This window comes from Thermomyces dupontii (assembly GCF_041956625.1).
Source record: "Thermomyces dupontii strain NRRL 2155 unplaced genomic scaffold VTN31scaffold_3, whole genome shotgun sequence".
Lineage (NCBI taxonomy): Eukaryota > Fungi > Ascomycota > Eurotiomycetes > Eurotiales > Trichocomaceae > Thermomyces > Thermomyces dupontii.
The window spans coordinates 2,730,200-2,744,635 of record NW_027192309.1 but is presented as its reverse complement, the minus strand read 5'-3'; the positions used below and the strand labels follow the sequence as shown (position 1 = coordinate 2,744,635).

General features: G+C 52.5%; 6 protein-coding genes across 6 annotated transcripts; 1 reads left to right on the top strand and 5 right to left on the bottom strand.

Moving 5' to 3' along the window:
• Positions 1–262: 262 nt before the first annotated feature.
• On the bottom strand, positions 263–2,100 carry VTN31DRAFT_4486 (uncharacterized protein; the record flags this gene model as incomplete). The annotated part of the gene is made up of 2 exons (XM_069404879.1): positions 263–1,912; positions 1,975–2,100. The coding sequence occupies 2 exons, from the start codon at positions 2,098–2,100 to the stop codon at positions 263–265; spliced, it is 1,776 nt and encodes a 591-aa protein (XP_069261809.1).
• A 1,383-nt stretch (positions 2,101–3,483) lies between these two features.
• Positions 3,484–4,773, bottom strand: VTN31DRAFT_4485 (uncharacterized protein; the record flags this gene model as incomplete). Its single annotated transcript, XM_069404878.1, has 3 exons — positions 3,484–3,776; positions 3,842–4,580; positions 4,639–4,773. 3 exons carry the CDS (start codon positions 4,771–4,773, stop codon positions 3,484–3,486), a joined length of 1,167 nt encoding a protein of 388 aa, XP_069261808.1.
• Positions 4,774–5,247: 474 nt separating this feature from the next.
• On the top strand, positions 5,248–5,641 carry VTN31DRAFT_4484 (uncharacterized protein; the record flags this gene model as incomplete). Its single annotated transcript, XM_069404877.1, has 3 exons — positions 5,248–5,304; positions 5,384–5,489; positions 5,550–5,641. The coding sequence occupies 3 exons, from the start codon at positions 5,248–5,250 to the stop codon at positions 5,639–5,641; spliced, it is 255 nt and encodes an 84-aa protein (XP_069261807.1).
• A 191-nt stretch (positions 5,642–5,832) lies between these two features.
• VTN31DRAFT_4483 (uncharacterized protein) lies at positions 5,833–6,995 on the bottom strand (the record flags this gene model as incomplete). Its single annotated transcript, XM_069404876.1, has 2 exons — positions 5,833–6,410; positions 6,470–6,995. The coding sequence occupies 2 exons, from the start codon at positions 6,993–6,995 to the stop codon at positions 5,833–5,835; spliced, it is 1,104 nt and encodes a 367-aa protein (XP_069261806.1).
• Positions 6,996–7,441: 446 nt separating this feature from the next.
• Positions 7,442–10,051, bottom strand: VTN31DRAFT_4482 (uncharacterized protein; the record flags this gene model as incomplete). Its single annotated transcript, XM_069404875.1, has 9 exons — positions 7,442–7,531; positions 7,586–7,778; positions 7,832–8,063; positions 8,121–8,367; positions 8,421–8,501; positions 8,548–9,390; positions 9,447–9,544; positions 9,613–9,981; positions 10,045–10,051. The coding sequence occupies 9 exons, from the start codon at positions 10,049–10,051 to the stop codon at positions 7,442–7,444; spliced, it is 2,160 nt and encodes a 719-aa protein (XP_069261805.1).
• A 1,013-nt stretch (positions 10,052–11,064) lies between these two features.
• On the bottom strand, positions 11,065–12,882 carry VTN31DRAFT_4481 (uncharacterized protein; the record flags this gene model as incomplete). Its single annotated transcript, XM_069404874.1, has 1 exon — positions 11,065–12,882. The coding sequence occupies one exon, from the start codon at positions 12,880–12,882 to the stop codon at positions 11,065–11,067; it is 1,818 nt and encodes a 605-aa protein (XP_069261804.1).
• Positions 12,883–14,436: the final 1,554 nt, after the last annotated feature.

Here is a 14,436-nt window from a genome sequence, read left to right as displayed (position 1 = left end):
ACTACTATGTAGTAGTTATGGTCTAAGTAAGGATGACATGTGTAGCCCCTGACTTTCGCTCATCAGGTCAAGCAACCAAACGTCGTTGATAGGAGTCGATATCCGACTGCATCAATTTTGCTCACTCGATGAGCACCTGCTATATACAAAGCCTTAGGCTGGTAAACTCGAGGCAAGCAATAGTCTATTAGATGTATCTCATACGCAGTCGTCTTGATTAGTGGCACAAATGTCATGCTGATGTGCCCTTTGCCTCTGAATTCTACCACGTCCAGATCAGCAGCAAATAGAACGGCACCGCTAATACCGCAACCCTCTTCACCCCGGTCCGGAACTCCCAAATAACATGAGACACGCCTGATGTTGGATCCAAACAGCGGCAGCATGGTCCATTATTATAGTATCCAACTCTCGATTTGCTCGGGTTGCGTCCATCAGGCGCGTCATGATCATCCAGCATCACGTGGTCAATCGACTCCCTTGAAGGAGACCGATTCGACAGGAACAGTTTGCCGACCGCCGACATAGCGCTGCTCGATCCGCCACTGGATGACACGGTGTAGCTGCCTGACGGGGTGCTCCTGTGGTAAGGCAGCATGGATGCCTCGGATGACGACCTAGCTCGCGAGAGAATTGTGACGGTCACTGCCCTTGCCAGTAGCACCAATAGAGTGAAGACCAAGACTTTCGCATAGTAGATGAATACGGCCAACTGATCTGGGAGGAGACAAAGATGATTCTGGATCGTCGGAGAAGAGTTTTCGGAATTCAATGCTTTGCCTGTATTAAGATCGACCGGGTTCCAAAGCGTGGTCATGACAAAACCTGGACTGCGGACGCCCATTGCCCATGACAAGGTCTTGACGGTGATTTCCTTGGGCGATCCGGTGAACTCTTGATGCACAATCTCACAATAATCATGATCATCACCAGAATAGACATGGACTAGGTCCGGACCGATTTTTGACACGAGTTTGTTCGATATTGTCGGCGTCAGGACGTTTTGGTATTGATATCCGCGACCGATGGTGATGGCGTTTCTCTCGTCTTCCTCTGGATTACCCGATGACGGTGGCCAGCGTTCCCGCAGGGGACCACAGGGGGTTTTTGGTTTTCGGTATAGCGGGACATGCGTCAACAGAATCGTAGGAAGACCCTGTGATTCGATCAAGCGTTCCGCGATCGTATCATCTTGCACGTTATGGACGCCAGCAGCGAATTTGTAACCTTCGCTGAGGTTCCGTTGTGCTCGGAGATCCTCGGTTTCCATCCGTGCCTTGATGTCCTTCAAATCATCCAGAAAAATTGCACTTGGGCTCCAGACTGATTCCTTTGAAGGCTGGCTTGCGCCATATCCCGTATTGCCCGTTTCTGGATCTGGCTCATCCATCGCAGAAAGTGAGACCGTGTCCACTGACACGATGGTATGATTGCCGACAACATCCACTCTATTCCCACGGCCAAAAAATGCCTGGAACCGCCGACGCACCGCGGGCTGCACGCCATTGCCAAAACCCAAATCGTGGTTCCCAGGCAAACTGGCTACCAGCCTTCGACCCCGCCCCTCATTTCCAGAGCGGCTAGGATCACGGTTCCATTGTTTGAAGAAGATCTTTGCAAAGCGATCATACTCCTTGAGCCAGAACGCATCATCGTATTTTCGATACCGTTCCTCCGGGCTTTGCGTAGTTGCCGTCGACCATTCTCGACCGCCATCGAACAGATCACCGAGGAAAAAAATCGAATCCGGAACGAGGGAATCCTCGATTAACGAAAAGGCTCGTCGTAAATATTGGTCGGTATACATGACGGTCAGGGACGACAGAGGCCAAGGCCGGTCGGGATATGTATGAGGATCGACCAATTGTGGATCCGCCACGAAGACGACATGATGCGGCACTGCGTTCGGAGGCTGTGATTCACAGAGTTTAGCATCCTGTCAACCTTTCCATGCAGCAATGAAATAAGACCAACCCAGTTCTCCCATTTTTCCCAGAGGCACTGGTCGACGCTCTCCCGGAATACAGTTCGCTCCCCCCACCACAACACGTACATCCACACGATGGCCAAGAAAGTGGTCACTGTAAAAGCGGACTGCATTACAGATCGCACGTCTTGCCAGAACGGTCGTCTTCGTCTTCGTCGTCCTGCATGTCCCCAGAGATTCTGGACGTCCGCGATCAATCCTCGAGCAACCCCCAGAGCCCTCTCCACATGGCTATGTTGGATTTTGCGAGGTGACCACGAGGTCGAAGCAGGGCTATGAGGGTATACGGAACCCATCATGACCAACGTGCCATGAAATCGAAGTTCGTCGCGTCAAGTTTTGTGCTGGCGGTTCCAAGCAACCAAACGGGGGCATGTTGCATTTTCAGGGGTTTCGTGGTAGATGGGATTGCTAGATCATTGAAGCGTCATCGCCAGTTAAAGAACGGCATGACATGAAGCAGGACGATCCGAAACGGGGTCGATAATGGTGTGATCCCTGGATTCGACCTCGTGCTTTGCATGTTGAGGAGCGCGAGCAATCCAGGTCCTTGTCCTTTCATTTCATCAACGCAGCTTGTTGTGCCAAGAACTCGCTCCGCGCCAACCCGCCGTTAAGAAGATTTACTACCATATTGGGTTTAGCCTGAGACTCAACATTGTGAGCCTCAGGCTCCAAGTCCTAAAATTGGAACTGGATTTGTGGAGTGAACGCTGCAAGCAATGAACGCGAGAACAACGTGACGAAGTTGAGGAATTCCTTGAATCTTCTTTGCTCTTCGTTGAGCATGTTCTACAATAGTACGCGTTGTTCGTGCACAGTTGAGTATTCGTACTGTCAGTGACAGCGCGACAACCAAAGAGATCAATGTCCGTGTCGTTCGAAAATATGACCACGAGCGCGAGAAAAAACTGCTGAACCACGGCGCTTTGGAAGCAATGAAGCAGTTATTCTATCGAAATTGTTCGAGAACGTTTGTACTAGCGATATAACTGCCAGGACGTCATTTGCTGCAGCATGATCAGCAATAGTACAGTAATGGGATCATCTCGTCGGAAACGTCAATCGTGAACAAGCTGTCTTGTGTGCAGAGTTCACGGCCTCCAGTACAAGAGAGTCGGGTGCAAAGCTGCGAGTATTGCTCCTGAATGAATGCTCTGGAATTCTGGCGGCTCGAGGGAGATAGTCATGCCTGCCATCAGGCAGAGTATGAAAATCGGAAATGACTGGAGACCGCAGGATTTCTGCTGATAATCACGTTTAATAAGATGGGGCAAATGCATGAACGATATCTTTGTCTATGAGGATTCATTCCTGTCGTGTACCTACGAACATCTCCAGCGTGCTCTGTATGCCCCTACAACCTCCAATTTTCAAACCTTTATACATATCAGTCCAAAGCCATCTACAAAGCCCGACAACACTGTCCACCGTACTCCGTAGACATTGAGGGTATGTAATAATTAATATACATCGAACCGAGTGTAAATCAAAATCTACTTTTTCATGGCTTTCCTCCGACTCTTCCCTGGCCGCTTTGCGGCGCCGCCCTTCTTCTTGGTGCCAGCCTTCATCTTCTTAACCGAGAAGCCGCTTAGATCCGCCGAGGACGCTGCATCGGTGGATTTCTTGAACCGTTTCTTGCCACCGTAGCCGTACTTCTCATTCTTCTTCTGGCGCTTGAGGTTGGGTCCCTTCTTTTTCTTCTCTGATTTGCTTGCTTCTTCGATGGCAACGTCGAACATTTCGTCGTCATCGTCGGTAATACCGGCCTGATCCGCCTTGCGTTCTGCACAAAACCGTTAGCATGTACCGTGTCTAAATTGGAAAAAATAACAAAAAAGTATAAAGTACTTCGCTTCAAGCTGTTAATCTTCTCCAATGTCTCCCGCTTCTCCTTCTGCCGTTGCTGCAGCTTGGCCACCTGGACCTGTTTGCCAAACTTCTTCAACTGCCGCTGACGCTTGGCCTCGGCCGCCGCCTTCTTCGCCGCAGCCTCTTCGTACATTTTCTTCTTGATCTTGTTCATGTGCTCATCGCTTTTCACCATCTCCGCGAAATAATCACCGGGTCGGGAGAACGGGATGCCCTCCTTCCTCAGAAGTCGACGGCCCTCCACGGCGGCAGCCTGGCAGACCTTGTAGAAGGCGAGTTCACGGTTGAGATCGTCGTGGGGATCGGGGACGTCGATGGGTTCTTTTGACACTAGGGAGTTATGTTCGGAGAAGGGCGTGTTGGGTGTGATAAAGGAGATGCGCTTTATGGATGCTGTGATGGCGGCGGAGTTGTTAATTGTCAACCGTTGATGCGGAATGACATCCGCGCGCTCGTCACCGGAGAGATCTGAAAGGGGGATATCTTCTTCCTCTTCATCCTCGTTTTCCTCGTCGCTTCGATCCCCGTCTTCCTCCTCTCCTTCCGATTCTGATTCTTGCTCATTCCCTTTCTTATCCGTAGGCACCTCTCCATTTACCTCCTCGTCTCCAGAATTACCCTCACTGCCCTCTGAGTCGGACTCGTGCTCACTCGCCTCGTGTGTTGACTTGTCATCATTTTGCGTCGTGCCATTGACAGCATTTTCCGTCACATCAGCCTTCCGGAAGCCAGATCAGCCATCCATTCATGCAGGATAAGCCTATATCCCTGCCTACCTCTTCATTCTCGTTACGCTGTTTCTTTGCAGCTTTTCGCTTCTCCGCAGCCTTTGCCAATTTCTTCTGCCTCTCCTTCTCATGATCACGGCCCTTGTATGCGTCAAGGGCGGAGAGCAACTTGCTCTTCGCCATTCTCTCAATACTTTATGCCACACAAAACTGTTTGGCACTAATCGAGGAGAGAAGATGCAGAATGCGCAACTGAATTGATCTTTTGCAAGCTCCTCCAACTGACTGATATTTTTCGGCGCTGCAATGTGGCGCTATTCCTGATATGGAATAGGGTGATAAGATAAACATGAACTAACCAGATTTGGTTAAGCCGTGTTTCTTTATCTTATCTCTTATCGCTTCCCCTCGGATGATCCTTGATCCGATGCTACGGCCGTCACTGAGCAGTGCCGTAAAGACGACGTGTTCTCAAATAGCAGCAGCAAAGTTCCCGGATAGTATCTGTCAACGGTGGGACCTTCACTTCTGGCGTACTGTGTGCGCCGTTTGCTGCAAGCTCTCATGTGCGCATAACCGTTATTCCCATCCGCCGATTAATCCGCAACCACTGGGGCAACAGCACAAACAACCACACTGCCATAACCGCAGCAAACCATGTCAACAGAGAAGTCGGCAGAGAATAGAAACTCTACTGGACCGCAAATATTGCAGGTAAATGGAATCAGTTACTTTTCTCTTCCAACGCTTCCCGTGGACTAGCTCTCCAGCTAAACCCGGATGGAATGAACAGACCGATACTTCCTCAGGAACCCAAGAACTCGCTGCCGCAGTGGATGATCTCCTCGATCAACTACAGCATAAATTTGACAGTGTCTCAAACGAAATTCTAGGGAAACGCAAGTATACACATAATGTTTATATAGTGTGGGCAACATGCTAATTGGTCTCGATTGCAGTGGATGATATGGCCCATCGACTTGACGAGCTCGAGGCATCGTTGACGACCAGCGACGGTACAACTACGACAGCACCGCCGACGAAGAGTTGATCATGGCCGTTTGGAATCTAGTCCAAGTTTAATCATCAAGTGCATAGGACTTAGACTTGATGCCCAGATATCGTACATTGTATTAATAATAATGCCTTCTCGTCCAATCCGGCTCTATGTTCCCCCGTTGTCGCAATGCATATATCATGACTCATACACCAGTGGAGGACAAGTGAGAAAAGGCGACATTATTACAGTTCATCCTTCTGCGGCTCCTCGGCCAAGAACTTGCGCAAAATGTTACTGCGCATGGTCAAATCATCGACCTTCTCCGGGGCCAGGCCACCCTTGCCGAGGATTTTCTTGAGCCGCTCGGTTTCCTTGGTAGCGTAATTCTCGTTCTCGTTGAGCTTACTTGCGACCCGAACGTAGTACTGCTTGTATGGGTCTTGCGAGCCCTTCGTCGCCGTCTTGAGTTCATCCGACAGCTTCGAGAAGTTCTTGTCGGCCAAGTGCTTGGCAACGATCTCGTCAAGGGCAGAATCGGTGCCCGCCTTGTCATCGAGACCGCCGCCAACGGTGCGATGAGTACCAGCCCGCTCGTTCACAAACTCCACAAAAGCGGCCTCGGAACGGGCACCCTCGTAAAGAACCGGCTCCGTCGAGCCCGCGGGGAAGAATTTGATCGTCGGGTATCCCGTGATGCCCTGCTCCTTAGCCAGGGCCTTCGCATTCGCCGCCTCGCAGTCAACTTTGGCAATCACGACGTTCGAATCACGCGCAAAGTCGTTCGCAACCTGTTCCCAAGTCGGAGCCAAATTCTTGCAGTCTATTTCCCACGAGTCAATCTTGCCCCCCACGCCAGAAAACAAGGGGAGGATTACTTACGTCCGCACCACGGCGCCGTAAACGCCACCAACACATGCTTATCCCCACCGACCGTCTTCGGGAACGACTCGTCGGTCAACATCTGCACATTGCTGGGCGCCTTTTGCAGACCGCGCGGGCGAACACCGGTCTTCTCGGTGATATACTCGGCCAAACTTTCCAGATCCCGTCCGCCCCGGTACTCGTCCGGGGTATCACTCTTCCCATCAAAGAACTTGAGCGTCGGGAAACCCTGAACACCGAACCTCTTGCCCAAATCGCGGTGCGCGTCGGCATCAACTTTAGCGATCTGCACCTTGTCGGAGGCGTGGGCGAAGGCCTGGCCCAGCTCCTCGTATGTCGGAGCGAGGCGCTTGCAGTGGCCACACCAGGGCGCGAAGAACTCGACGAGCGTCGGTTTGCCGGATTTGAGGACAACTTTGTCGAAGTTCTTGGGGCCGAGTTCGAGGACGGCGGAGTCGGCAGCGGCGCTGACAATGGCGATGAAGAGCGCAATCGCGCTCACGAGAAAGCTCCAACGAGCCATGAGTAACAGGTAGGAACGCCGATGGCTTAAGCTCTCAGGATGAGAATACACGGTAGCAGCCAGCTGCAAACGGTATGTTTCAAATGATTATACAGTCTCGAAATTCAAGTAGTGCGAGTAATGGACTTGTTCGACATGAACAAATTCACCGAGGCTGCTGTTGCTACGTATCCAGATTGATCGGCTCAAATAGGCAAGCCTGAGGCGCCTAGCTTACAAATCCTGATCAACTGGCCAATGAGGACACAGAAAATTACAGCTCTGACAGGGACCCATACTGAAATTAGTAATTACCTCGAGACATCTCTACGAGTTGGGAGGCATCAAGATCGAAAGTGCCATCAAGCTCATCCATTCAGCCCGTCTGTCAAAGACAGGCCACAACAAGATCATCTAAGAGACATCCCATCTAGCCCGCATTCGCAGGCCAGTAGATCATGCTGCTCTCAACGCCGATCGGCCAGCCAGCTGTTCGCTCGATCCCACAGGGCCGCGTCCTTGAACTCTTCGTCCGCATTTTGAGTAGCTTTGTAGACCTGGCGCGTCGATTAGTAACTACCAATGAAACGGGACACTCGACGAAGACGTACCGCATCCCAGAGAGTAAAGGCGCTATTCAAGTTCTCGTTGAAATCCTCGCTGTGCTGGAACCAGTCCTTGCCCCGGGTCTTGATCTCGTTGCGCGTCTCTGGTGATGTAGGGTTCTGTTGATTCATGAGGTCGTCAAGGTAAGTGCGAACGGCAATCCCAAGGCCACAATCGTTGTCATTGATAAACGGTAGCCTGGATCATCGATCAGCTTCGAATCAGCACTGTCCGGTAGAGAGCGAACTCACTGGAGGCTGATAGCAGTGAGGGACTTTAACGATCGGTCCACATTGCCACTCAGGAGCATGGATGTGAAGACGATCTCAATCAAATCCCGCAAGGACGAGCGGACAGCCGACACCAGAGAACGGAAGGAGAGAAGCTGCCGGCTGAGCGGACCCGAGTACCCAATGGGCTTGTGCCTCAGCTTCCCAATACAGGCAACACGAGAGACTAGCCGGTTGAAGGTCTTCTCATCATCTGGTGAAGACGTTAGTGACGGCGGCTAACTGGATTGCATTGTGAGAGTTTCCTCACCAGAGCCTCGGATCGGTCCGCCAGAGAGCCGGGAAAACCAGTTGTTCGGGCCGAGAATGCCCAAGCGAAGCAACTCAATGGCCAAGAGTACATTCTCCTCCAACGGGGAGCCCGTATCAACCACCGAGAGAGCTTGGAGAAGACATTTCCCCCAAGCCGTTAGGTCGTGCTTTGAATCAACGTAGCCACGAAGCTGCAAGAATCTCCAATACACGTTGGAGATGATCTCGGCCGGAGTGGACAGAACCTATCAGAGAGTTAGTAGGAAAGTCAAAATCCTTGCTGGACAGAAGACTTTACCGGAGCATCTTTGGCACCAAACGTTTTCGAAACGAAGCTCGAATCCGTCAGAGCCTCCACAGCTCTTTTGAGTGAGACAGCCTATGCTGGTTAGCGACGTACTAGAGGTAGTTCTTCCTATACCTACATCGGATGACTGGATATCTGCGGGAAACTGTGGTCCGGTGACATGCCAGCTTTGAATTGTGTCTTTGACTGATACAATGTCCTTGAGGGTGATGCTCCTGTCTGTGGTATCTTCGTACCAGAGACGCACTTTGATGGTTTTGGTCTGGTAGAACCTGTGAAGCGAGTTCGACAACAAAGCTACTGCTTGGGTGCGAATAGGCATCAGGATGTCGCCCATCAGCTGGCGGTAGATATCAGAGTCTTCCACGCCGAGCGGGAGGGGTATCACCACTTCCTCGCCGGTCAGATAGTTGGGGATATTGGATCCCAGAACCGCCCGCGCTAGGTAATAGTACAACTCTTCGGGAAGTCGCAGGCCAAGAAGCTGATGCAAATCTGATGGAGCGTGTCCCGGATCCAACGGCGCAACTTTCCCTTCGACATCCGTAATAATATGGTGCTTAATGGTCATGTACGCCCGCTTGAACAGGTCCGCGTAATTCAGCTCCTGCACGCGGCGATCTTCCTCGAACTGCGCGCAGAGCGTGAGAGCATTACGGCCGGCATTATTGAAGAGATGGATCGCTTCTCGAATGTTCATCGGTCGTCCAGGGAAGGCAAGGTGCTCAAACGGAGGAAACGTGGGAAGGTAGCGGGAGCCAAGCAACAGCGCGAAGTGGAGGAATGAGCCATTTGAAAGAGCAGGATGCTCGTCAATCAGGGCTTGCTTGGAAACCCAGTAAAAGTTGGACGCTTCCAAATCGATGCGCGTGATGACTTTCTCGACGTCAAAGAAGAGGGTCTCGGCGGATCCGTAAATGGTGTCGATCAAGGGGGTGGGCGCTGTCGACATGTACCAGAGCTAGCATTTGCGTCGGTCAGGTCAGTGATTCCCCAACACAGCATGAACCTGCGCACCTGGGCTGCAGCACTGTACGGCGCCACGAGGAATTGAACTTGATTGTCCAGCAAAATCTTCTGCAGGAAGCGATAGAGCTCCGTGGGCTTGGGACTGCCTGCGGAAAGAGTCAGCCCAAGCGCAAGCAAGGTTCTGATTCGGAAGGGCAGAGTTTGAGGACTCTACCGGCATTGCTGAACGAGTCCACGACCTGCTCCGCCTGTTGTTGATCGTAGAGTTCCCAGGCCTGTTCAAACGCCCGCGACGACTCCGCACGGGCCTGACGCGGCGAATCCTTGTACCCGAAATCCAGACCATCGAACACAAAAACGCATTCAATCCCGAGACTCTTCAACGTTTCCAATTCTCGCTCGATGTTGGCCCGAAGAGCAAAGGGGAAGCCTCCCAGGGCGATGAGGAGAGGTTCTCGAGTCGTCGGATGATGGAGGTGCTGGTGGAGGTAGTATGAAGCATCGATACCGACCGACCAGCCTTTAAGGGTGTTCAAAGGAAGGTACAGGCTGCGGCTTGCAGCCCAATCATCCAGAACCCGGGCTATTCGACGACGATCGTCAGCATTGAACGGCGTTGTCTGATGTTCAATGATCAATGGCGTACCGGACATGATGTGCTCTTCTCAACAGCGGGAGTCTGGACGAAGTCGTTGAAGGGCAAGGCCGCAAGCCAGGAGGGCTACGTCCTGAGGAGGGCGTCGGACGGTATGCTAGAACTGACTGCAGAAGACTGTCCTCTTGTTCGCTTCACCTTGCTTCGGTTTCGTTCCCAATGTCAACTGGCATCTGCTTCGCTGTGGAGTTCGCTTCCCCTGCATGCGCAGAGTCGAGATCCGAAGCTCTGGACAACACCTACCAAACGTGGCAAGTAGAGTATTGTCACGTGACTAATCTCAAGGCTCTTGACATCACGACTTCCGCCCAGGTCAGGGCAGCAGAATCATCTAAACCTCCAGGCAGGGAATGACTTACACAGTGAGCTACATAGGTAGGTAATTTTGCAACGAGGCTGTTATCTCCCGCTAGCCGTTGTAGAACCAATGCTGAAGAATTCTATCATTGACCCTTTTACACACACACAAGCAGGACATCTGGAACACAGAAACAGGCGCAGTAGGTATCTCAGATGCACAGTAAACATGCCCACTCACCCGAAAAACGGTGGCCAAAACTCAAGGATGTGTATCGATGTGACCGAAGGAAGAAGGAACCTCAAACGAAAAACAAGGGCTTCCACCGCGCAATGATGCCACCACATGCATCTGGAATCGACGAAAGAGACAAGAAAGCATCGAAAATAAAACAGAGAAAAGCCACAATGAAACAACCCCAGGTATCTCTGAATAGACCGGATGAACCAACGCCGCCCTGGCACTTGCAGTGACCAATGAGATAGATGGCTGGCCACACAATGTACCGGTGATGCCGATTGTGTACACACACAAAAGTGCAAGACTAGTAAGCAAACGAAAGCAATGGAACACAAGAAGGAGGAGTGCCATGCAAAGATGGATAACGGAGAAATGTAGACGCAATGATGACGATGATGTTGGCGAGAGGTGCAGAGGAATATGATGCTCGCAAAGCTTTAGAGTCACAGACGCAGAAGCATGAGAATGATGGGTCACGGTGAGCTATGGCACCAGTGTCGGTGGTACACCCATGCCGCCTTCTGGCAATCCTTGCTGCAGTATTTGGTGCGGCGGCAGCGACGGCATTTCGCAAACTGTCGCTGATACTCCTCCCATTTCCCGCATTTGTAATACGCACACTGACGGATGCCGCCTCGGGATTCATCCTTGCGACAAAGGTTTCTCATCACAACACATGCCCAATACTGCATGTCTTTCGAATGATGATGAACCGTGAACTTCTCCACCAAGGGAAAGATATTGAAATCGTCCGGCAGAAGATATTCGTCTTGAGGCTCCTCGTCGGCCGTATCCTCGGCCAGGCTAGCCCCGGTGGGATCGTCCAAATAGGCGAGTTCTTTCTTGAGCATGAGCTTCGGAACGAGATGGGAATTTTGGAAATACGATCGAAGATTGCAGTATTTGGAGATGTACGCAAGGAGCTGCAGCGACATGAGGACATCCTCGTCCCGCGGCATCACGGCAAGAACGTGCTGGGGAAGATTATGGTTGCGTAGGAAAGCCGAATAGGGATTCGAATTCAGCACGGTCGATGTGCTGCCATTGTTCGGCACCGCGCCCGGAGATAGCGGGAGGGTTGCCGGAGCCTGCGGATTATTGGTGGTGTTCACGATGCTGCCGTCCACGGAAGAGCGATGGGTGATGTTAAACGTCTCGGCGTCCTGGGCTCGCGATTGATCTGCCATGGTCAGACCGCGAGAATCAGAAACCTCGTCCAGCATGATGGAATCCCCGCCGGGCACGTTGTCCATTTCCATTCCATTTTGGACAATTGGTTCATTGGCATCGCTCCCCGGCGCGACTTCTGCCATGGGTGAATCCTCGCCATTGGCATCGTCCGACTCCCCAGAGCCCGACTGCTGCTGACGAGGGGCTGGTCTGGAGCGACGGGCGGTCTGCGGAATGCCACGCGTGAGGGGCGGCACGCCACCGGGAGTTGTGGGGGAGACTGGCTGGGAGGCAACGCCGGGATTGCTCGAGCTGGTTCTGGATGAATCGGGAAGACGAAGATTCTGCTGCGCGAGCCGAAGCCTGAAGCCATCGGCCGTTGGGCCAGCACTGGCAATCGGCTGCACAGAGCGCAAGCCCTGGTGTTGATAGTGCGCATCGTGGCTTCTCGGATTCTGCGCATCTCGACCGAAAGTCGTTCGCTCGGGAGGTGACGTCACCGCGTTATGGGGAGGAGACGGGGACACATCCATGGCGTTTGGATCGGGATGCGGCTGGGGTTCGTGCGGAAACGGCCGCGGGATTTCGATGGAGGGAGGAGGGGCCTGGCGACGAGACGGGCGCGAATCGACGCCCGTGACCGATGCAGGGGAGATGGGCATTGCGGGATCCCGCGGGCGGATCGGTGCTTTGAGATGTCTTCGTTGCTGCTGCTCGGCGTCCATCTTGGCACGAATCTTGTCAACCACCTTGATATAGTTATCCAAGATGGTAGCAATGACGGGAACCATATCGGCCTCGACGACTCTCGTGCGCACGCTCTCGGAGCCACGGACTCCGATATTGACGACGCACTGAAAGGCCAAGCTCCATTTCCACATCTCCATCAGATCCTTGCTCCTCCCCTCCTTGAGGATGCACACCAGCCGCTCGATGCCGCCATCGACGGTGAGAATGTCGCGTATGCGTGCCGACGATGTTGTGAGATATGCCAGATGATTGAGCGAGTTGATGAGAGGGAGGGTCGACGTGCAGTCCAAGGCACGGCGGTCATAGAGGGTGGTGGTGATGTTGACGGCGGCCTTGTTTACATTCGGAATGCTGAAATTGACTTCTCTCATGATGACCGCGACCAGCTGAGCCGCTTAGGCTGGATGTGAGGATATCAACGATGGAAGATGCCGGGATGAGGGGGTGACTAGGAAGGAGGGGGGCCGAAGCGCGGATGTCCTTGGGGAGGACCCTTATAACAGCGGCGCGGATATCGAAGGAGGGTGGCGAACTGGGTATCAGATGACTGGAAGTTGCTAGAGTAATTGGAAAGAACGACACCAGCAAGACATGCAAGTCATGAAGAATTCCGGACCACGGGAGGAGATGATGGAGAAGCAGTTAGTTGATGAAGCGCAAAAGCAGATGGGATGGGATGGTGTGGTGAGTTTTGCCCGCGCCGAGACCCAACTTGCTGCCCGGCGATTCCGTCCAGAATTAAATCCAAGTGTCCAAAAAGACAATGATGACGGCAAGCGTCACAGCAGGGAAAATGTCTTTAAAGGAATCTCATTACAGTCCGTCTCATGGAAGAAATTGGCGGAATGGGTGACTCTGAGAGAGCCCAGAGCTCGTGTCTGGCGGCCACCCGTTGATGCCGGAGTTTTCAGGCTGAGATCAGGCTAGTTCTGAATAGGAAGCTATGATTATATAATTCTCGTACTGCGTACTCGTAGTACTCCCTACTCCGTACTCGTACTTCATAGTTACATACAAGTCCTAAGTCACGCTGGGTCACAGCCGAGTCACGGGTCACGTGTCTCCAACCCAAATATCGCGGTTACTTGGCGCCAACCACCCAAATAACCGGGTTATTTGGTGCCCGTATCGTATCTCAGCGACGCCGCATGAACTTCAGTCTCCACGACACTTTGCCTGACCATCCGCATCGATCTCCCTTTCCGCCTGTGTAAGAAATGGCTTCTCTGTCAGAAGATGATTGCAAGGTTATTCAGAACCATCCGTTGAGCGATTCTCTCGACCGTTTACGAGCGTCACTCGAAAGCGTGGAACGTTCGTATTCCGTGGCCGGTTCTCTTGACGGCGTGGACGACAGATTCGCACAACATTGTCAGAATGTAGTATCGCGACTTCTCTATGCTTTGCAGGGAGAAGAAGCAGCCTTCAACCTTCAGTCGAGTATCAGCAGTCGTGATGTAGCGTCCGAGCTCTCTGATCTCTTCAAGCGTGTTCAAAACGGCGATTTCAGCTACCAAGACTATCGCCCTCTCGTGAAGCTCATCATCCAAAGGGCGTCCGACTACGATATCTGGAGCGCCGTTCTCGATCTCATTGCCAAGCTTTCGAGAGCGACTCCAGTCTCAACAAATCTCCCGCCTGCGTTCGACAGCACGCCGATCACACATACCTCCGCGTCGCTACAAGGCAGCGAACAGACCCGGGCGCTAGTCGAGGCGAGAGTCTTTCAAGAGATCCGGGGCTGCACGTATCGAGATGTGCAGGGGTTCTACGAGAAATACTTTGAGGGAAAGGCTTGGACGGAGCGTGCCCGGGATGTCTACAAGTCAATACAGTGCCGACATGTTGGTGGCATGTGGACTGGGCTTCTTCAGACCACCCAGGACAACGTGCAGAACTGGCTGTTTCAACTGCAGGAGGATCAT